The sequence below is a fragment of the Neomonachus schauinslandi genome, chromosome 14 (genome assembly GCF_002201575.2).
Source record: "Neomonachus schauinslandi chromosome 14, ASM220157v2, whole genome shotgun sequence".
Lineage (NCBI taxonomy): Eukaryota > Metazoa > Chordata > Mammalia > Carnivora > Phocidae > Neomonachus > Neomonachus schauinslandi.
In genome coordinates this window covers 77,025,708-77,049,063 of record NC_058416.1, presented here as the reverse complement: position 1 = coordinate 77,049,063, position 23,356 = coordinate 77,025,708, and the positions used below count along the sequence as shown (strand labels likewise).

General features: G+C 47.4%; 1 protein-coding gene across 2 annotated transcripts in view; it reads right to left on the bottom strand.

The window, feature by feature from the left end:
• Positions 1-3,786: 3,786 nt before the first annotated feature.
• The window catches only part of CIT (citron rho-interacting serine/threonine kinase), a 160,713-nt gene continuing 141,143 nt past the window's right edge, over positions 3,787-23,356 (bottom strand). For both annotated transcript variants that reach the window (XM_021703638.1, XM_021703639.1), the window contains 16 exons: positions 22,469-22,649; positions 21,711-21,802; positions 21,077-21,181; positions 20,698-20,867; positions 19,376-19,456; positions 19,103-19,238; positions 17,285-17,424; positions 14,202-14,294; positions 12,501-12,609; positions 12,260-12,388; positions 11,617-11,697; positions 10,641-10,719; positions 10,335-10,514; positions 6,100-6,102; positions 4,843-5,143; positions 3,787-3,810 (listed from right to left, as the gene is read on the bottom strand). In XM_021703638.1, the coding sequence (XP_021559313.1) occupies positions 3,787-3,810; positions 4,843-5,143; positions 6,100-6,102; positions 10,335-10,514; positions 10,641-10,719; positions 11,617-11,697; positions 12,260-12,388; positions 12,501-12,609; positions 14,202-14,294; positions 17,285-17,424; positions 19,103-19,238; positions 19,376-19,456; positions 20,698-20,867; positions 21,077-21,181; positions 21,711-21,802; positions 22,469-22,649 (1,904 nt within the window). The remainder of the gene's footprint in view (positions 3,811-4,842; positions 5,144-6,099; positions 6,103-10,334; positions 10,515-10,640; positions 10,720-11,616; positions 11,698-12,259; positions 12,389-12,500; positions 12,610-14,201; positions 14,295-17,284; positions 17,425-19,102; positions 19,239-19,375; positions 19,457-20,697; positions 20,868-21,076; positions 21,182-21,710; positions 21,803-22,468; positions 22,650-23,356) is intronic.

Sequence of the window (23,356 nt, the reverse complement as noted above, 5' to 3'; positions counted from 1 at the left end):
CCAAGAGGCCCAGTTCTGAAGAAAAACTTCAGTCCCATTAAGCAAATTATCTCTTTTTGGCCTAAGTCTCCAAATCCTAAAGTTGCATGGTTATGAAATTTGCTATGCAATCAGTGTCTTTAGTCTCATGAAAATTAAGTTGTAAACATAGAACACGTGACGTCTGATTCTGTGTTTAAGAAAGGAGTGGTGGGGCGCCTGGGGGGCTCAGTTGGTCGAGCGTCTGCCTTTTGGCTCAGGTCATGATCTCTGGGATCAAGGCCCACATCAGGCTCCCTGCTCAGCGGGGAGCCTGCTTCTCCCTCTTCCCCTCCCTCGTGCATGCTCTGTCTCAAAACAATCAAAAAAAAAAAGGAGTGGTGGCACCATGGAAGGTTGGGCCTCATTTTATGATGTGGCTGAGCAATTTGTTGGTTGTTTCTTTGATGTCATTCCTTAGGGTCCAGAGAAGCTTTCTGGAACATTCCTTTTGGAACCAAACTGTTTATGCTTTTGAAGTATTCTGTGGCTGCCGAGAATTCTCATTAACTGAAATGGGGGGTTGGTATTTAATGGACTCCCCAGTATTGTAGGAGAGGTTCGAACATTTTTACTTGTTCATCTTCTGAATTATTTCCCTTCTCATAGTTATGACCTTTGGCAGGTTTTTATCTCCAACAGTAAAGTGGAACAGAATTGCAACTACAGTTCCTCTAACAAGCCATGTCAGATACAACCCTACAAGTAAGATTGTGGCTGTGGTCAGATTAGTTCATTGGAAAGTAAAAATCAAGAGTAAAAGCAACAGGAACCATGAAAGAAATCACCATTTGCCAAAACTGATGTTTGTCCGGATCAAGCAGAGTTTATACTAACAAACTAAAAAATCACGGGAAAAAATCTACCTCACAGACTCTAAAAATCCATCTAGTTAAAAATAGAAATATTTACATTTTAAATTACCTTGATCTGAACTCCTCCAAGGAAATCTACATCATTAAATTCCCCACGGCCTTAAAATGGATGAGAGAGATTTTAAGGTGACCTGTTTTCTTGGTTAGCTGCATTATAGGAGAACTAGGTAATCCATTCTCAAGTAAGCCTTTCAAAATGGCCTGTTTGCGTTCGGAGCTCTCCCGTTCTGCAGTCCTATAAAGTGACCTAATGGCCAGTCTGCAGTTCACTGGAAATAATGACCCAACTTCAACAAGGTCTCACTCTTAGAAGAGAATGCTGCCAGTCTTCTTGACGCCAGGAGAGCAGTGTGCTCAGACCTGTGTCGTTCCCTGACCACCCCCAACCCGAAGAAAGGAAGCAAGGTCCCAGGCCATGATAACAAACCTGTGCTGACACGGGCCCAATGCTTAGGATGTTTACAGTCTCTCAAGAAAAGAAGAGGTCATTGCACGAAAGCAAACATTTTAGATCATTGCTTTATTTCACTATTGTTTAACAACAAAGTTCATTCCTCTCCAGGTGGATCTTGAATTGTTCCCTGTGTTCTTTTCCTCATCCTGAATAAAAAAGGTAATGAAGAAAAAGCCTGTACTTTTGGAGACCTAGAATCTTACTTATGCTAATAAGCTTTTGACTGCAATTTCGTGGTCCGGTATTTCCTGCTGGCATCTTGGTGGTCCCACGGAGCTCCCCACCCTGCAGTGAAGATGGCTGTCCACAACTACCACCGTTGAAACCAAAAGTAAGTGTTGAAAAATGCACCTTTTACAATAAAAAAGTAGAAACCAATTCAATTTCCTTTTTTTTTTTTTTTTACGAATATAAAGTTTCTTGTAAATATGTACAGTCTTTAGAGCTAGTTCTATAGCAGGAAGCATTTCACAAATGAGACACACGATATACACTTTCCAGGCTCAAGAAGCCCATTTCTCATGGAGATCCGAAATGAAATGCCAAGACTGAAAGACCAGTTTTCAGTGACCTTTCCAAATACTTGTGGACCAAGAGACAAAAACTTCAGCAAACATTCAGTCTGATCTGCCCTGGGGAAGGGAGGGGATGCGGTATGACCCCAAAGACTCCAAGCAACACATAAAACAACAGTGTGACACCTGCCAAGGCCGTTAACAACACGAGGGAGGGACACAGGCGTTCCAAACAAGAAAGCACTTAGGTTAAGAGACGAGCAGGAAGGAGCTGGGATTTGGGCCAGGTTGCAATCTGGAAAGCGATCTGAACTGTGGACGACGTGGGTGGAAATGTGGTTATGTTCACCTGCGGTGGTGGAAACAGGTCTACCTTTCAGCCTACCTAGGATGTGCCTTGGTGTTTGAGGCCTGCCTAAAAGAGTCATGGAGAATCTGAAGCAAGAGATGCCTTACGGGAGATTAAAGGCAGAAATAAGGCCGCTAGTTAGCTTGCCAACTGCAAAGCCTCTAGGCTGCTGCTTTACCAGTTGCCAGGAATTTTGCATTCTGGTAGCGGGTAGAGAGAACCCGTGTGCGCTGCGCTGCACCTGAGGACCTCCCAACCCCAGCAGAGGCGGAGGAGGGGCCGCGGCGCTCTCGAACTTCCTGGTCTTCGTCTAGCCCTAGGGAAAGGCTCCCTTGGGAAGTCACAGTTTCGTGGGGGTAGAACCGTGCTGGATTGTGTGTGAACAGAGTCATCCACGAGGGAGTCGGCAGGAAAGCGGGAAAGTGTGAGTTGGTGGTTTGCTGAAATCCTTCTCTGGTCGTAAGGCTTGAGCGTTTGGTTGGTTGTTCAGTGCTACAGACTGCAGCTTGTTGTGGCCAGTGAGTTGGCAAGTGGTCAGAGGGTCTCGATTCAGCGGGAGCTGTGGTATGGTACTAGTACTTCGGCAGAGCAACCCAAGGGGGGCAGCCAGGTCAGGGGGCAGCACATGCAGTGAACCGCCATGCAGAACTCCCGATGGGTCTCTTCCCATCCCAGGGTGGGGAACAACGCACTGTCATGGACAGGAGGTGGGCGCCCCCGGTCCCCTCCCGGACCCAGAGACTCCTTAATGCTGGGCTCCGAGCAAGTCTATTGCATGCTTTCCTGGCCAAAGCTATGTGGAAAGCAGGGACAGCAGGCTGGGGAGATGATGCTGAGGGGCAGGGAGGGAGAGCTCCTCGAGGGCCCATGGCCCCAAGTCACTGCCTCCAAGCTGAGGCCCGATGACCTCCGTACATTCTCAGCTGGTGGGAGGGGAAGTCGTCAAGGCCATAAAAGGCAATGAGAACAGTAAACATTTGGCTAAGATGTCACCCTGGGTAAAACAGGGCCATCTGTGAGGATGGACTGGGATAAGAATGAACCTACATGAGCTCAGGAGGTTGGCCAACTGGCGGGGACTCTTCCACAATACGTTTCCGGAGCAAAGACCTGATGGTGTGATCTAGCTAAAAATAACTACAACGGGAAATACATTGCTATTCAAATCTATTAAGAATTCTGTTGTCTTAAAAAAAAAAAAAAAAAAGGAAATCCAACCAACCCTAGGATCTTAAAGTAGCTATTAAATAGGATTCTAACCACGTTGTAGTTAGCGCAGGTTGGTTTCCTTTGATGAACCGGTAGAGGCTAGAGCTAGGTATAAAAGTTTATGAATGCTCTGAAAGAGTAACAAAGTGCACAGAGGATGACTGCAGGAAGGCGCTGACAGCTCCTAAGAGCCTCGGCCCCTGCACCGCCTGGATGCAGGGTGTCCACACTGAGGTGGCTCTGGGCCCAGCTGTGCCTTGGGGTGGCTGAGCAGATGGGTGCTGGGGGCCCCTTCAGCAGAGTTCCTTAGAGTGTTTGGTGTTTTCCTGCAGATTAAGATGAGGAGTTGGTTTTCCTGGCTGAGATTTACACTGAAGACTGGTCCCAGACCTAGGAGCAAAATGAGGAAGAGTTTTAGCTGAGGGGGCCAGGAGTCCCTGGGCTCGCCCCGCATAATCCCCGTAGGAAGCGTGCCACACTTGGTCTCCCTGTGGCCGTTAACACCGAGTGCTGCCCGGGCCGGCAGCAGCGAGCAGAGCCAAGCCGCTGAGCTCGGGGTTCGTCAGGGAATGTAATTCACGGAAAATTCTCCAAAGCTATGGATGGATCTCTGTTACACGTACACACACACTTGTCCCCATTTTATCGGTAAATCAGAGGGGCTAAGAAGAAACACTGACTGGCTTTTCCTCTTCTCTTTATTGGCAGGGGTCCCAACAGTGACCTGTAGGTGGCATTAGGAGAATGTGTTCTAGAAAACCAGCCCCCTTTCTGGCCCCCCGGGACAGAAAGGTGGCTGTGCTGTCCAGAGGGGGCCCCTGGAACTGGCTAGCCTGCCGAGGAGGCACCAAGCACTCAGTCCCTCCCCCTGCTCATGGGGGCCCCCTTGTCTTCAAGACCTCCCACCATCTCTTCATTCGCTAACTTGACAAATTACATAGGTAACACATGCATACAATTTAGAGATTTCAAAAGGCTCAAAGTTCTAGAAGGCAACCACTGTTCCCAGTTTGTGTAGCCCTCCAAAAAAAATTCTTGATGTTCGTGTGTATCTGTATATTTGCTTGAAAAAAATAAGGCATAAACATTTTGCGTAGTATGCTATCATTTGTGTTTAAGAAGGGAGGATACGCATACATATTTGCTTATATGCATAGAATATCTCTAGAAACTGTTAACACTGGTTGCCTCTGGGGAAGGGAATGATCTACCCTAGGGTAGCTATTACATTTTGAGGTACACATGTACACATCATCCATCTGCTTAGAAAGCCCTCTTAAATATGTTTTCTTCCTAAACTTGCTATATGTCCTGAAAAATCTGAATGATAATAAATCCCCCCCCCCTTTTTTTTTTCCAACAGTGGCCCTGAAGGGCCCTCAGCTCCCCAGGTCACTCCTCTGGCCTCAGGATGTGCCTGACCTTGTTGACCTGGGACAGTGGGGTCCTCACGGCTCCCACAGGCAGCCGGCCCCGGCTGCTGTCTTCAAACAGCCTCCCAGGGGAGCGTTCCCTCCGTGTGCTGAGCATCCGGCCTGGGGACTTCTCCCGCTCCAGGGGGCGGCCGGGAGACTTGTCCCTGCGCAGCTCTGTCCGCCCCTCTCGGTAGCGGTGGGGTGTGCTTGGCTCTCGCGGGTGGCTGGGGCCTTCCGGTGGTGCCGGGCTAGAGGCCACACGCTTGGTGATGTGCTCGTTGTACGTTGGCGGGCCTCGCTTGTTGGGGCTGCAGGCAACAGGAAAGGGAGATGCGGAGCTGAGAAGTCATAACCCCAAAGGGGCATCTTCCTCCTCTGAGAAACACCCATGCCCCAATCTTTAGTAGAAAAGATCCCACCTGAAGTTCTTCAGGCTTTTTGTTTTCTTTTGGTAGTGAGGACAGGGAAAGAAAGATGACAAAACAAAAAAAACAAAAAAGCTTCCTGCTCTCAGTGCAGGTTTTTAATGAGCACCTACTGTGTGCCCAACCCTGTGCTAAGCTCTTTATGTGCTTCGACTCATTAAATCATCATAACAGCTCCACAGGCTAGGAACAAGCATGACCCTCACCGTTCAGACAAGAACCTAGAGCTGCAGAGCTGGGACTCTGACACAGGTCAGTTTGACATCCTAATTCCATCCTGTATCCTACTGACCTGGTATTTTGCAGAGCCTAGAAGGCACAGAAGGAAGTCTTTATTTAGGGGTGAGACTGCTACCAGGCCCTTGATACAAGGGAGCAATTTTGAGAAAGCCTGTGCTCATCACTGTCAGCTGCCATCTCTGTCCCCCCTCCTTGGCCTGGTGCTCGGTCACCTCTCCTTCCAGGTGGCTTTCCAAGACTCTTTGGCATCTAATACTGATGTGAGAGGTGTGGGGATCAGGCCTGACAGAATTAGAACACTGAGCAGGACAAATAAAAACAGTATAGTTGGCTCAAAACATGTCCCTGGCCCCAAAGGTTTATAGTAATAACCAAACAATTGAAAACACTGGGGCCTTTTTGTATGGCCCATCCAACCCTCCATCCAGCTCTGGCCTCGATATTTCAAATGAAGATTTCAGCAGATACAGCCCTAACCATCTCTCTGAAGAAGCGAGATCCAGAAACAGAACTGAGAGTCAATTCCTTCCCACTCCAATGAGCAGAAAAAGTACTCAATCCTCATCATCTCAGCACAATTAGAGCTAGGAAAAGGGAACCTACTTAAAATGGGCACATTTTATAGAGAATATTACTTGGAGAACATATTTTGATTGATTGGGGCTTTATCTCAGAAAATAAAAGAAATCAAGAAAGTAAATTTATCCTCATTATTTTTAAAATCTAAATTACAATTGGAATTATATGCCGATTCTAAGAATGAGCCAAGTATGAATCACATACTGATTTAACTCGCTCTAATTTTTGCAACACAATTGTATGCTAATATACTCAATGACATACTTTCTGTCAATGTTGGACTTCTGCAGTAAAGTCAAAGTCATTTCTTAAAAAATGAGAGTGTCATTGATTTTCCCAGAGGCCTATCTTAATCCTTGATATTTAAATCATTCTCTTTTTGAAAGGGGCCAAATTTGTTGTTTTTTTCTTCAGTTATTAATCTGCCAGAATCGCTTCTGGCAATGCCCATAATTAAAAACAAAGACATCTACAGGGGGAGGAGAGACTCTAGAGCAAGCTTGAGGGCCAAATCCAGAGAGATGACCTGTTTTTATAAATAAAGTTTTATTGGAACACAGCCATGCCCATCACCAGATGCACTGTCTATAGCTGCTTTCACACAATAGTTGAATAATTGAGACAGACCATATGGCCCACAAAGCCAAAAATATTTACTATCTGAACCTTTACAGAAAAAATTTGCCAATTCCTGCACTACAGTGAAACAGAAAGGTGAGAAGTGATAATTTGATAAGTGAAGATTTTCATGTGATTCTCTGGTTTCCCTGTGCAACTCTAACTGTGAAGATTCCAGACAACATGCCCAGAAAGCCAGAACCCCCCTGTGCTACATGTCCAGTGAAAAAATTTAAGATAACTCAGATTTCAACATCTTGAAATAAAGTTTTATATTCCTCTCTAGTCATGTGGCTTTAAGATACGGAAGACAAAAATAAATAAATTCCAAGTAGGAGAATTATATTAAGCCTATTTGTAATGGAAGGGAAATTATAAAATGTGTCCACAGGGGCCCATCATAAAGCAAGAAGGATGGCTCCAGGAAGACCGTTTGGAATGTTGGCTTAGATTAATAGAATGAGGGCGCCTGGGTGGCTCAGTTGGTTGAGTGACTGCCTTCGGCTCAGGTCATGATCCTGGAGTCCCGGGATCGAGTCCCACGTCGGGCTCCCTGCTCAGCAGGGAGTCTGCTTCTCCCTCTGACCCTCCCCCCTCTCATGTGCTCTCTCTCATTCTCTCTCTCAAATAAATAAATAAAATCTTTAAAAAAAAAAGATTAATGGAATGAAAGAAAATACCTATCATTCTAGGCCAAGTGGGCAGTCTCCCATCTCTGTATCCATTAACGACTAATGATCTCCCATGCCAATTTTATGGGGTTTTTTGTTTGTTTGCAAAGAGTTACATTTCCTGCTCTGCTAAACAGACCAGGTCAGTGAGGCCTTGCAGTGAATCACACTCAACCAAGCTGGCCTTCTACATTCTGACCTGCCAAAGCAGCCTGCATAAAAAGACCATTTTATAAGCCAAGAGACAAGCAAAGACTAACTGCAATTTTCTGGACATGCCTGGCCACAGCAGGAAAGCAACAGCATTGTCTCTGCCTCTCCTTCACAGGAACTGGAACTCCTTTCAACCACAGAATAAGCAACTTCTTACAGAGACACTATATAGTCTCAAAAGGAAGGTGCCTGCCATCTAATTAGTAAGGCAGTAGAGAAAAAAAAAAAATTACAGTACTTTGATTTGTTCTTGGCATGACTTGGGAACTACTTAAAATCTCGACATTTTCAGGAGAGAACTATAGTCCTTTGAGCAGTTACTCTTGAGGCAGGGTCAAGCCAAAAGAGTTAGGAACTGCTGGTTATTTACCACTTATTTACCACTTCTGGTTTTCTAGCAAGTGCCTGGGATTAAAATTACACTGACCAAACATTTAGACCAACCTCTTGTATTTCAACAGAAGAAAGACTATTCATTAGGACGTAGTCTCAAAATGTTAGATTTATGATGTTCTTTTCCAAGACCTAAGCACTTTTTAAATATTAGAGATAGTTCCTCCACCAAATTGAGAGTCCCTTGAGAATAGAAACATGTCTTCATCAGTGTATCCCCAGCCCCAGATACCTTGTCTAGCACACGGTAGGGGATCCACATAACTCTTTACAGGGTAGACACAGCAGGGCAGAAAATTTAAATCCTAGGTCAGTTAAATATTCCCCTGGGTTAAATAATCTCAGAACTTCTTTGTAGACCAAGAACTTAAAGTTACACATCTCAAACCTACCCATCAACCTGGATCTGGCTCAAAGACTTCTATGTCAAGACAAGGTCAGTCCCACTTCCCATGCACTGCTGGTAGGATTAAAAATGGATATAGTCTTCAGGGAGGAATACTCAGCAACATCTATCAAAATTACAAATGGACATCTGATGTCACCCAACAATTTTTTTCCCTAGGAATTTATCCTACAGATGGATTCCTAAGCATGCAAAATGACATAAGCACAAAGTCATTTAATTTATTACAGCAACAGTCTGTGAACCACCGAAACATCCAGATACAGGAGCAGTTAAATAAATTAAGGTCACATGAAGGCATAAATGCTGTGTAGGCATAAAAAACAATGAAGAAATACTTCTGATAACTGACATGGAGCAACCTCCAAGATACATTCAGGTACAGAAGAATGTGCAGTGTGTTATCACCTGTATTAAAAAGGGGAGGAAAGCTTCCAGAATGGTACAGTAAGGACTGCTGAAAACCCGTTCCTCCAAAAAAGCAACCAGAACACTGAAAACAACTGTCTAAATCAACTTTTCAGAACTCTGGAAATTAACCAAAGACTTGCAACAACTCAAAGAGCAAGAGCATTTATGTAAAAAATAGCTGAATCTCTGTAAGAACAGCAAGCTTTGTGACATGTTAATGTGACCTCTTCCCACCCTTTTCTCCCCAGATCTGCAGTTTTGAAACCAACAGCCCTGTAACCACAGCAGCACTGGAGGGAGATCAGGACTGAAGCCCCAGCCCCAGCAAACAGTCCCCATCTGACCTGTCTGGCTACTCCTCTGGCTACCATTCTCCGGGCTTTTTAGCTGACCTGACACAGGGTTTGCTCATGAGAAAAGCCCTATTCCCAGATGTTTATCAAAAACAATCAGCAGCAAGTGTTTAACCTGGCAGATACCTGAGGCAGTGATACCAGTTGGGGAAGAGGCTGGCCAAAACACTCAAAAGGCAATCTGGGAATAAGACGTCTACAGGGCATTTTGAAATGGTCCCACATATTTGTAGGAATCTAGAAGGCTACGCACACGGGTAAGGCTCTGCAAATGCCCAGGAAAAATCTGAGAAGGCCTCAGTCTCTCAACTCTGGCTGACTTTGAGCATTGAAGGTATGCCCAACACACACACACACACACACACACACACACAGAACCCCTTGGCAAAGGGTGGGAGACTTCCTGGTTCAATGCACTGAAGGAAATCTCTGCCCAATCATTAGCAGATGACTAACTTAACCAAGCGGAAACCTGAATGGCCACACATAACAAAGAATACAGACTTTACAGATTTAGTCCCGGAGAGTCACTCAATAAACTGCAACAACAAACGCAGGGGAGGGGTGGGGGTCTGATTTCCAGAGTTGCCACATTATATTATTTGAAATGTTCAGTCTCCCGACAAAAAATCAGAAGACATGCAAAGAAAGAGGAAAGCATGGCCCATACAGAAGGCCTTATTTCTTCTGGGAAATCTTTCCTGGCCCCCATGTCCAGGCTGGCAACCCTCCTCTGGGTTCCCAAGGTGTCTTAAACTACCCCAGTCTGAGCCCCATCCTCCTAGGCTGTGCTGTAATTGCCTGATTGCTCATGTCTCTCTCGCCCACTGGCCTCTACGAGGGAGGGACTGCATCTGGTTTATGCGGTGCTATATCTCCCATAGCAAGCCCAACTAGCGCGGCAGAATATCTGCTAAAGCAATGAATGCATAATTCATGATCCATTCTAATGCCACTGAGAATACCCAACAGAGAAAGGCCAGACATTTCCCTCCACCTTTTCCAAGGGGGCATTTAAAAATTCTCCCGATACTCGAAAAGGATGGAGTCACTTTCATGCGGTATCTCAAAGAAAGGAGTGGTTTGAGCTTGAAGATTGGGGAAACCTTTGACCAGCTTAGCAAAATTTCCTTCTACCTTACAGAAAAGCACTCTGCATCCTATAATGAAGAAGAGGGGAAGTATGGTACCTGCGGGAGGTGGGGGGGCCCCGGTGGTGGTCAGTGCTGGACTCCTTCACGAGGTTTCCTTTGCAGCAAATGACCCGTAATTTATCCTGGTATGAGGACGCCAGGTAAATCGCTCCTGAGGAAATTGCAGGGCCCAAGTAGCGTGGGTTCGGGATTTCCAAATACGCTCGGGCAGGAGTCCTGAGGAGTTCCAGGTAAGAGTTTACATTCAGGTTACCTCCATTGCTAGGCGGGATGCAAAGAAACAGACACTTGGCCCCGACCCCAACAGCTGAGCTTTTCAAAGCCTGAAAGGGCAATGCTTACCCCAGAGAGGAGCGTGCCTGGATCTCAATGACTTCGAGTGAGTTGAAGTGGGTCACAAACAGATAGGGTTCTCTGTAGGCTGCATGGCCACAACAGAAGAAGAGCATGGAGCAAGGAAGGGTTAAAAGAGGAAATCAAAACCAGGCTGCAATGCTACCTTGGACCCAGCAATCCCACCTAGAATAATTTAGCCTACACATACATCCACGTGCCAACATAATGAGGCATGTTCAAGTTTACTCACTGCCATGTTGTCAGAGCAGAAGATGGGAACCAAATCAAGGGTACGTTATAGGGGGTCAGTTAAATATATTATGGTTCAACTGTGGGATTCTGCACAGCTATAAAAATGCATGAAGCTATGTACGGATGCATAAAAAACCCTGAGGTGTGTTTTACTTAGTGTGCAAAGCAAGATTCAGAGTAATGTGTAAAGTGTGGCACCACACTGATTTAAAAAAAAAGTGTGTGTGGGGGGGGGGAGGATAAGAATATATTTTCGAGGCGCCTGGGTGGCTCAGTCGTTAAGCGTCTGCCTTTGGCTCAGGTCATGATCCTGGGTCCTGGGATCGAGCCCCACATCGGGCTCTGCTCTGCGGGAAGCCTGCTTCTCCCTCTCCCACTTCCCCCTGCTTGTGTTCCCTCTCTTGCTGTGTCTCTCTCTGTCAAATAAATAAATAAAACCTTAAAAATATATTTATTTTTTCTTACGCATCTGTATTTGCACAAAGCACTGAAAGGATAAGAAGCAGGAGTTTCCCCCCCATCTTGGGGGAGTGGGGATGGAGAATTGGAGACATAGGTTATATGGGTGAGACTTTGCCCTGAACACTTCAGGGGACTACGACCTATGGCACTTGGTGTCTAATGTAATCCACAGGCATAGCGCATAAACCAAAAAGGATTCCACCTGCAATTCTTTCCTAGAACTCCAGCTGCTGGCAGAATAGAGCCCTCCAGACCTTGGTTCACTTACCAAAGGCCAAAGGTAAGCGACTCCACTTGAGATCGTCTGTGCGGCTACGTCTTCCGTAAGAATCCACGAACACCCCAAATTCTGCAAGGAGTTTGAGCCGGGGGGCGTCGGCACAGTCAGAGGCAACAGAATCAATGACACTACACACTTTGCCAGAAGAACAAGGGATTGAGCCCAGGGGACCAGCAGCCACATTTAACTGGATCGTTAAGACCTGAGGACCTTTGCTGAGCCACGTCTCTCAGAGATGTGTTAAAGGAAAGTGGGAGAGACAGGAAAGAAGGAGCAAAGGGGGGAGGAGGAAGAGACGGGAGACATGGAGGAAGGGAAAGGGAAGAAACAGAGACCCAGACACAGGGAGGAAGAGACAGGAGGACCCAGAGATTTGCCGTGGGGGAGGGGAAGGGAAAGGAGGAATAAAAAAGAATGAAGAGAAACATCAAAAGAAAACCCAAGAAAGAAGGAACGGAAAAGAGAGAAAGCAAAGGGAGAGAGAGAAGCAAGGGGTGGGAGAAGGAAAGAAGTGGCTGCTCTCAGGACAGAGTATGATGGAGCTGGACCGGGCGAGAGCCCTGGTGGGGGTCTGGGACTCCCAGCGCCCGCAAGCCCTCAGGACAGTGGCCGGCAGGGAGCCCCGACTCACCGTGGAAGCAGAGCAGGTATTCCTCCCGCTGCCCTGCGCTGTTCACCTGCACGATCGAGACAGGGAAACTGTTGGAAGAGGAGGCAAACACAGCAGGCGCCAAGGAATGGTCATTCTTATCCAGGAATTCTGTAAAGGCAGGTGGGAAGCGGGGTGTCAGGGAGGAGCCAGAGTTGGCGGCGAGGCCAGAGCAGAGATTGGCTGGGGGGGTGGAGGGGAGTGCGGTGGACTAGGACCCTACCCTCAAGCGTGTACTGCTTCATGTCAATTTCGTAGAATTTATTGGTTCCGATGAGGATACTGTAATTGGTGAAGTGGATGCAGCTGCAGGGCTCTGAGGTCTCTATCTCCTGAGACAGAGGGTAGAAGAAAACGATGTGAGTTAACACAGGGCAGCCCCATTTCCACTGCTATTCCATTTCCCCCTCAGGCATCTCACCGAGCCTTGGAGACGGTCGCCTCTGGACTTGTTCACGTTCTCGGCCACACAAAGCACACACACTCAATCCTTTCACGTCCCCCATGAAGACTAATAATTCCTTTGCTACCTCTGCGTTCTTTGCAACCCAGACCAAGAAAACAATATCAAATGGCAGCCCAAAAAAGAGAAACACCATTTCAATGGAAAGGTTGCATTCAAAGACAGATCTTTAAAAATAATAAATTCTTATCTGAGGAAAAAGACTGGAAAACACAGGGCTGGTTAGAGGGAGTGGTTTTAGCTTCCTTCTTTTTGTGAGCTAAGTTTCTAACACGAACCTCTATTACCTATATAATTATTCTCATCACTGTTGTTGTCATCTCTTCCCTTCCCCTCCCCCACGGCAAATCTCTGGGTCCTCCTGTCTATTAGTGATCAGCTTTCTAATTACTTCCACTTGTTTTCAGGCCCATCCTAATATTTTCAAAAACCTAGGCATGCTTATTCAAAATGGTGGCCAAGAATTATAAAGCAGCACTGATTTCTGAGGCTTTTCCTAAAGCTAACAGTTCAAAATCTAATCTGCACTATCACCACTGCATATTTACTGAGCAGCTGGTAAGTATGAGGAGACGTTTAGGCAACACGACACAGTGAAAGCAGGGAACAATCAAACTTCAGAGTTTTGGTCTCAACTTTGTAACAGGATCTCAGCCGGCCTCAATGGCCTCACCTGAAAATTGGGGATTACCACCCGTGCATTTCAGGGCTGTTGTGAAAAGTGTTTGTAAAATAGTCAGCTGGGTCTTTGGTACCAGTAGGTGATCGATAAAATTAAACAAACGAACAGCCCACCCAGGATGAAACTGTTTCCCTAACACATAATGACCCTTATATATTCACCCCGCATTTCACTTGAGACTAATCGTGAAGGCACCTGAAATAAATTAGGCTTACAACAGGTGGAGTTTTCCTAATCTAGGGACAACGGCCAGCCTCTGGAAGGGAGGCAAATGATCTAATGTGCACCTTGTCCACACACTGCAGTCACCATCACCACCACTCTGCTCCACAGAGAATCAGCTCCCTAATTACAGCTAGGAACACAGTGAGCACTGGCTTTTCCAAAAGTTATTAATGGAAACGTCTAGGATCCGACAAAGATTCTGTTAAGTGTGGCCAGGGGACTGCTAGCTTCTCAGAGAGAGCTCTTTCCTTTTTTATGCTAATTTAAAAGTGTCTCTTCCATCAGCCTGCTTCCTTTCCCCTTAACAAAGAGCTGAATTCACTGGGCTGGCTGGAGAGGCAGCTCACAGGCAGGAGAAAGAAAGTGAGAAGGAAAACTGCAGCTACTCAGGGCTCTGGAGCTTTCTCCAGGAAGGAAGGGTGTGTCTGCTTGTCCGTCTCTCTCTCTCTGGAGGTCACCCAGGCTGAAGGGACCGGGCACACACTGGTCCCTGAGGCAGCACACTTTCCACACTAAGTAGGGGAACAGCAGGATGGCCGAGGCCCAGGACTTACTTTCCGAATGCAGTACTTGCTGAGGTTTTCGTTGTAGCGGAGAAGGACAACCTTGCTGGGCGTGGCTGCGCAGATGCAGAGCCCGTTCTCAATCTGAAAAGCGATCAGGGAAACGAAGAGAAAGAGAGGGTCACTGGTGTGTATGCTGGCTCCATAGCAAAACTAGGAACGTGACACCAATTTAGAGCAGAGTTTCTCCACCTCGGTATTACTGACACCAGACCAGATGATTCTCTGTGGCGAGAGGCTGTTCTGTGCACTGTAGGATGTTTAGCAGCAACCCTGGGCTCTACCCTCTAGACGCCAATGGCACAACCACCAGCTGTGAAGGCCAAAAATGTCTCCAGACACTGCCCAGTGTTCCCTACGGGAGAGAACTGCCCCTGCATAAGGACCACTGATTTAACAAAGACCTGCCAAAGGCCCCTGGAAATCCCGTGACGCGACACACATTTGGTGTGTACGCACCTTCTGCTAGAGACTGGGTCTTTTGACGATCTTACCCTGAGGGAGAAAGGCGGTAGAAATTACCTCAAGGATTTAGAGACTGTGGTTCAAAGAGAAAAGTTCTTAGCTAAGATCTGTGTACGTGGAGTTCTCTTTTTCTGGAACAGCTGAATCACTCTTACTTCGCCTCCCAGTATCAGGTCTTTGTCATTTCACCAAGGGCGAAAAGAAGCTTCTCAAATCAGTACTGACATGAAGGTCAGCAGTTGGGGGGGAGGGGTGGAATGAGATGGGATGGGAGAGGGAAGGAACACACAGGAAAATGGAAACTGTCAGTAATGTTCTAGCTCTTGGGGTGGGTAGTGAGTTTGGGGATGTTTATATTATTAGATGTTATAATTTTATAATGTACCTATTTTTTTAGTAGTTCCAACACTGTAAAATGCCCATTTCTAGGTAACTCATCATTCACAGAAGAAATCTTAAGAAATTTTAAAATACGTGGAATGATAAAAATTTACAGGATGTGACTAAAATTGTAGTTAGAGGGAAAATGTATGGCCTTAAAAGGCTTATCTTAAAAAAAAAAAGACCTGAAAATTAATTAGCTAAACAAGAGATTAGAAAGAGAACAACGGAAGAAAGCCAGAGAAAACTGAAGGAAGGAAAAACAAAGATTAAGGAAAAAGCAAAAATCAATGATAAATAAGATAATGCTATCATAGCAAGAATCAGTACAGCCCGAAGCTGCTCCTTTATAAAGATTAGTAAAATCGGTATAATGCTGATGAAATTAAGATGAATGAGAGATTCAACACAAGTAATATTAGGGATAAAAAAATGCAACAGCTATAAGAGAATATACAACAAAGAATAAAAAGCAGAAAAAAGGAGAGGAAAAAACTGTTCTCTTTAAAAAGAAGAATTGATAAAACTGAAAAGGTACAGTGTTCCTTGCTGGGTCCCTATCTGGAAATCCTGGGTCCTTCCAGCAACGTCCTTTATCAGTCCCTCAAGATTCACCTCCTCCGAGAAATCTTTGCACATTCTAGGCCAGCCATCCTCTTCCTTTTTTTTTTATCCTCTTCCTTTATATTCTATCCTCTTTTTATTGTTGCCACAGTTAATCCCAACCGTTGTAAAAGTGACTAAGAAAAGAATCCCACCAGCCCCACGGCCAGAGGGTTTCAGAAACCAAAAGTCCTCAAGAACAGTGGCCACGGCCAAGGTCAAGCCCCCCCTCAGAAGGTTCCTGTGGCCCACTGCACCCCTCCCCTGTTGGTCCTCCATCCCTCAGCACAGATCCCTCTGAAGGCTCGGTCAAGTACATAGGATGTGCTAGGTAAACGTTGACTGAGTGACTAAATGCCAAATACCCAGTGAACAGTCTTCTGAGAAGGGAAAGGCAGTGGTTTACAACGGGAGAACTCCAGTAGCCTCAGGGAGTCTACAAATGCTTGATTCAGATTTTATTAAAGTTATATATGTTCACGTGTATGCACCCACAAATACTCTTAATTTTAATAAAAAAAATTTCCTTAAAGAAGCAGGCAAGCAAATGTATTTATGTGCCAAAATCAATATGCTATTAGCTACCAAAGAATTAACTTGACTTATCAGGAACTGACTTTATGTTATATAAATGTCATAAATCAGAATTTGCAAGTTTTTAGTAATAAAACATTTTGTCACTTAGTTCACATGGGGTTCCATGTTAGATTAAAAAAAAAAAAAGACTAGGGGCGCCTGGGTGGCTCAGTCAGTTGAGCAGCCGACTCTTGATCTCAGCTCAGGTCTTGGTCTCAGAGGTCGTGAGTTCAAGCCCCATGCTGGGCTCCATGCTGGTTGTGGAGCCTTTTAAAAAAAAAAATGAAAATAAAAAGGACTCCATCATACATACACACACACACACACGCACACACTCACATGTACACTCACACACACTTTTTAAATTTATTTTACTTATTTTATTTTATTTTTTTATTTTTATTTTTTTTTAAAGATTTTATTTATTTGAGAGAGAGAGTGAGAGAGAGAAAGAGCACAAGAGGGGGGAGCGGGAGAGGGAGAAGCAGACTCCCCGCTGAGCAGGGAGCCCGATGCGGGACTCGATCCCGGGACTCCAGGATCATGACCTGAGCCGAAGGCAGTCGCTTAACCAACTGAGCCACCCAGGCGCCCCTTTATTTTATTTTTTTAAAGATTTATTTATTTATCCTAGAGAGAGAGATCACAAGCAAGGGGGAGGGGCAGAGGGAGAATCAGACTCCCCGTGGAGCAGGGAGCCCGATGCGGGGCTCAATCCCAGGACCCTGGGATCATGACCTGAGCCCAAGGCAGACGCCCAACTGACTGAGCCACCCAGGCGCCCCCACACACTTTTTTTAAACTATGGATCATCCTTTTAGTTTTGTTAATTTTATCCTCATTTTTCTCTCTGACGTTTCCTTTGGACTCAAAGCCTGAGCAAACTTCATGGCTACATAAATTGTTTCGTGTGCCTAAAGGAAGCAACAGAAATTTAACCCAATGAGAGGACAGTTGGTTTTCAAGGTCAAATCAATGAGCCCCGTAGAAAGGGGGGCAGAGCTGATTTCCAGAACACTCGGCCCGCCGAGGCCCTGAGGAGAGCTTACCTTGCCGGCGGCAAACAAGTGGCAGCCCTTCACGGCTTCGAAAACGTTGGGGGAGATGTCGGGCTGGGCGGGAAGGTGAGCTTGCGCGAGGGACTGTTTCACTTTCTTCACGTCAACAAGGCACAGAGCCCGCTCTTCTCCTGAGGGGGAAGGAAGAGCCTCAGGTCAGTGTGAGGCAGGGAAGCAAAGACCCGGGAAGGCAGTTCTACCTCTCCTCACAAGGAGCCAGGCGGGGCCACGCAGATGAACAGTTTTCCACAGAGTCCTGTCTACACGACTCCGGTCCAAGTTTTAGAAGTACAGTGAAAAACATCTGGCTTCTTGGTCAAGATGCTGGGATGGAAAAAAAAAAAAAAAAAAACCTCTGCAGACGTAAAATCCGAGAGCATGAACTGGACTTTTAACCATGCTCCCACCAAAGTGGAAAGAAGGATGGGTTAGGAGCACCGACGGGACATGTTATAAAACCACAGGCTTGGACTCTTCCAATATGCCAATGTCATGGAGGACAAAAATCCATTCCAGATTACAGGGGACTACTGGGACACCACTAACCGTAATGCACGACCTGGGACGGGATCACAAATCAGGGCGAAAAATACCAGAAAGGACATTATTGGAGCTGCGGGTAAAATCTGACTCCGGGCAGCGTATGAGACAAGTGCATTACAGCAAGGGTTAAATTTCTTGAATTCCAAAAACCGGGCCACGTGACACTATCCTGTGTGATACTCCGATGGTGGATCTGTGCCCTGACACGTTTGTCTAAACCCATGGGAGGGACACCACCAAGAGTGAACCCTAATGGAAACCGTGGAGCCAGGGTGACGATGTGTCACTGTGGGTTCATCAGTTACGTCCAGTGTGCCACTCTGGTGGGGATGGTGACAGTGGGGGCAGGCGGCATCCGGGAACTCTCTGTACTTTCTGCTCAATTTCGCCGTGAGCCTAAAACCACTCTAAAGAATAAAGTCAAGAAGGAAGGGAAGAAGGTGGGGATGGAGGGCAAGGAAGGAAAGGAAGAACAGGAAGGGAGGCAAGCAAGCGGAAAGAAAGAAACAGAAGAGGCAAAGAGACGGAGTGTTGGAAGACCCAGAAAGGCCAGTTCCTGACCCTATTACTTCACCCCCAGAGGCATCCGGCCACACCTGAAACAAGACCTGGCTGTGGATGTTTTCGAACACTGAGCCAATAAATTACTGTTGTCCCTTAAGAAAAAAAAAGGACCGCCAATAAAGAGAGAAAAAATTTTTTCTGCCGTGGTTGTGTAAGAGAATGCTCTTGTTCTTAGCTGATATGCTAAAGACTTTGGGGTCACAGCTGTGAGGGACTCTCAGACGGTTCAGCAGTTAGTGTGTGTGCGTGTGCGTTTGCAGAGGAAGAGGGTAAAAATATGGCAAACTGCTAACAGTGGTGAACAGCCCAGGGGTCTCCGGGGTCCCAGAGAAGTGAGAGGCCACATGCTAACAGCAGGCAAGCTCTCAGAAGGCCACGGCTCACGATGGCGTTGACGTCACCATGACGTCGGCATCAAAGGGTCTGCCGTTCATGACACTTCGGGGCTCACTAGTCCTGACTCGGCATAACGGTAAAGTGTTCTTTGGGGGTGTCAGACTGTGTTGCACAGGCCACCACGGGAGTGAATCTGGGCCGAGAGTGCCATCGGCTCGGGCACCGATGGGGACCCGGAGGAAAGAGCCACTTTGGCTCCCATCTGCCACCAGGAGGGCCTGCCTTTGTGTTTCACAGGCGTGACACTTGGTCTCAAATAGTTTCCCTCGACAGTGAAAAGAAAGCGCCACGTCCTTGGCCTACCACCTGCTATCATGAGGAGCTTCTCCAGGTCCTTGATGATATAAATTTGGAAGACCGCTCCAATTCCGGGGACATGGGTGAGGGAGTTCTTCAAGACATTCAGTGCGTAGAGCCCTTCCTCAGTGCCCACCAACACCACCTGCAGGAACAGAAGTCCACAGGCGGAGCGTAAGCATAACCATGTCCCCATGACAACCCCGAAGCGTAGGAAGAGCAAGAGCCCTTTGTCTCGTGACTTCGGGGGGACTACAGCCAGTGTCCGGAGAACAGCGCTACCTGGTCGCTGAAGGGCAGCGTGCAGTTCATGTCCAGACGGTCATCACCTTCCAGTTTCAGCAGGGAGTTTCCAAGCAATTTCTTTTCATATTGGGACCAAGAAAGAAAAGAAAAGAAAAGAAAAAAAAACAAGGCACAGTAAGTGTGAGCTGTTCATAACCAAACCATCCAGAAAGACAAAAGCAAGAACGGAGAGAAGTTTGGTGCCAGGAAGAAAGTAAGGTTACTCCTGAAAACACCAGAAACACACATTTGCTCTTGGCTTGCCCCGTATTTTGATCTGAGCTCAAAAGGCAGCAGGTGAATGTTTCTGGTACCTCCGGGGCGGTTGTTAATTAGCATCAGAGTTACGCCTCAGCTTGGACGCAGAAATAAATGAGTGAAGTAGACACTGGGAGATTTTCTGCGGTAGGAAATAAACTGACGCTAAAGAGATGTCACCCGCAGACGGTTAATAAGCCACGTGGAAGGCTCCTTTCCCTCCAGGCTGCAGCCAAAAAACAAAGCCCAGGGTCAGCAGCGAAGCAGCAAAAGCTTCTGAATCTCTTTACCTGAACCCACGCAGGCAGAAGCTCGTAGGAGAGACGGTCGCCGCCCTATTGTGCACATATTAACGTGGATTTCAATAAAAGGCTCGCACAGGGAACCACAGCACAAGTCATCAAAACAGGTCCACCCAGTGAGCCAAGCTCCTCTCAGGAGGCTCATGGTTAAGAAGTTTGCCCCTGCAAACACCGGAACATGTTTACTAGGAGCCCAGTGTTTGGTCTTGGGTGGAGAAAACGCCAATGAGCAAGGAGCCCTGCTTATATTCTGGAACTTTCCCGGAGGAGTGATGCCAATCAAGGCACACCTACGGTTCTGCCGTCTTAAGGAGAAGTAGGATCCCGAGCCTGCCTACAGAGGAGCAGATCATGTGGAAGCTACAGAGAAGGTTATGGAAAGCCCTCCCCGAGTTGGCAGACTTTTGCGCTGCTTCGTGGCCAAGTGCTTGCAACTCAAGTCTTCAAATAAACTCATCAGAGTAAACGAGAGAGAGGATCTCCGTATGAGTATGTCTGCCTCCATGACCAGGACCCATCGCGCCCCAAGCGCTCGCTAACGGCGCTGACTCCCCTGTTATAAAGGGCTGCAGGGGGAGGGCATGTGAAGCCAGACAAGCCAGCGCAGAGCCCGTGTCTTGGTCACACAAGCGCCCCAGTCACGACCGTCTCGGACCATCACCCCTCAGGGAGGCAGCAACAGGGCTCCCAGCACTCAGGTCAGTTCCCACGTCAGCCCACGTCACAAAGACAAGCTCCAGCGCCCGTCTTCATACTCACAGCATCGGCTTCTGCTTTTTCCCTAGAAACTCTCCCACCTGCGACAACGGACTCTAAGGCAGTGACCCAGCGCTGTTTGTCAGGGAAGCTGGGAGCCAGCAAGTAGAGCGTTCTCCCGGGCCAGCAGGTGGTGTGCGGGTGAGACTCCATCTTCAGTACGTAGGGGACATCTAGGGGATCGGACAGAGAGCAGGGGTTGGGTGTGGCTTTCCCTCATGCCCAGGAGAGGGATGGCCCTGAGGTGTCAGAGATCCCCCCTCCCAAGCACGCAAGTTCCAGTCCCCCCTGAGACTGGAGAGCGGAGGAGAGTGGCCCCTTGCAGCCCTGCTGGCTGAGCAAGCCCAGCGCGCCCCTGGGTGGGTTCTCCTGCTTCCCTCACCTGCTTTGGCTGTGTTTGCAAGCTCAGAAGCACCAACGGCGCCGTGAATAGATACGTCCCCATCGGGAAGGCACAGCTCAAATTCTTCCAGCGGCCTCTGTCCAGCTTGGTGCAAAGAGGAAGGGCAGAAAGAAAACCAAAAGAACAGGAACAAGAACAAGGGGAGAAAAGAAGGAGAAAGAAACAGAGAGAGAGAGAGAGAGAGAGACAGGGCAAGAGAGACAGTATGCGTGGAAAGAGAGGCACACAAGAACAAAGGAGGAAGGAGAAAGGTGTGCAGAGAAGGCGGAGAGGGAAGATAAAAACAAAATAAAGTGTGTCAGATGAGTAGCACAGTCAAATTTCTGATGACGATGCGGATTTATGGGCTAGTTGACTGAGGCAGAAGTTCTCTGAAGGTGTATTAGCAGGCAGAATCTTCAGGGCAGCACCCTGCGGGTTCTTCAGAGGGGAGACCTATAGACGTGAGTATCGTACCAATAACCTTTAGCGAAGTCATTTGGTTTTTAATTTTCAAAAATGGGAAATCGTAGAAGGCTTGCAACGCAGTCCGAAAAACAAAGCCTTCACACCAAGACTGGGAGACCTGGGTCAACCACGTGCACCGAAATTTCCCCCTGAATTATTAATTTACCTTCTCTGGCTTCATTGTCATAAATGAGGACTTTGGATCCCTCCAGGACAATGTATTTCCGGTCCCAGCCTTGCTGTCCTCGTTTGTTATTCCTGGGAAAAGAGGGATGGACAAGAACAAGGGTGTGGAGCCCGAATCACAGGGAAAGGGGAGGAGTGGCGGGGAGGGGGAGAGGGAATCCTAGTCAAGAGGCTTCCCAGGGAAAGCTCAGGAATGGGAGCGGCCTGGGCTGTTCTGTCAGGGGCCGCAAAGCTTCCTGCTACCCCTTGTAGGTTCTGTGGCTGGCCCAGGAATGCCCCTGGTAGCAGAAGGACGAATGGGAGAGAAGCATACAATTTTAATTTATATGTTCCCGGGAGTCTCCCCCAGACAGTAAAGGCCCCAAAAGTGGAGAGGCCTACGTGTTTGTACACTGGCTCGAAGACTAGTAATTATGAAAAAGCAACTAAAATGTTGCAGGAGACAGAAGGAAGATAAAAGGTTACTTTAACAAGGGTTCCTTGCAGAGTTCTCTCTGTAGGCCCTGATTCCCTGTCTCTGGTGATAATACGCCTTTCCTCCTGGAAAAGGGAGGGCTGCTTTTACACAGGAATCGCATCTCCGACTTTCAGGAAGAGAGAGGGGAGGTCAAATGTCATTCTGAGACCGGGGTTTGTCATGTGCCTTTGGCTCCAAATATTCCTTGTTCCCAAGCGGCCTATTTTGGGGTGGTGTCTTCACCAGCACCTGCCCCAGCCTAAGGCACGCGGCCACAATACCTGGGCACCTTCATCCACCCTTCCAGGTGCAAGCCACTGCTGGGCTCCTTGGTCTGGAGACCCGGGGAGTTCATTTTGTCGCGGCAGAAGGCCTCGGTGAAGTGTGTGGCATACTCGGCTGGCAGGCCACAGGTGGCTGGCAAGCACGTGGAGCACTTGGGATGACACATCACCTGACATTCTGGGGAAAAGCAGAAAACACCTTGGCGGACCCTGGCCCGTGCTTTCCTTTGCCAGCCAAGCCCCCACCAGGCCCCAACACCCAGGCAATCCCTAAGCTTGACCAGAAGCCAGGCCCCGACAGAGAAAGGAAACGAGGGAGCCAAGTGTTCTCGACACGGTGTTCCCGGCTTCTCCCCAGGTCGCCACCAACAGGTGTGTAAGAGACCCGTTTGCACAGTTCAGCTGGAGACAACACACAGCCTAAAAGTGGGGAGAGAGCAACCTGGGCAAAAACAGGGGGCTGGAAATCAGCAAAGCACAAGGTGTTTTGCTTTTGCACAGGGCGGTGGAGACATGAGCTGGAAACACGGATAAGCTCATTCCTTTAATAGGGGAAAAATAGTGTCCTCCCACTGAAACTGAAAGCTTGAAAATGGATGTACTACAGGATGAAAAATTTAAAAAGAAAAAACACAGGGGCGCCTGGGTGGCACAGTGGGTTGAGTGTCCAACTCTTGGTTTGGGCTCAGGTCGTGATCTCAGGATCGTGAGATCGAGCCCTGCGTCAGGCTCCAAGCCTCCCTCTACCCCTCCCTCTCTGCTCCCCCACTCTCTCTAACGTAAATAAATAAATCTTTAAAGAAGATTTATTTTAAACCTTTAAAACCCCCTCCCTCTCTGCTCCCCCACTCTCTCTAACGTAAATAAATAAATCTTTAAAGAAGA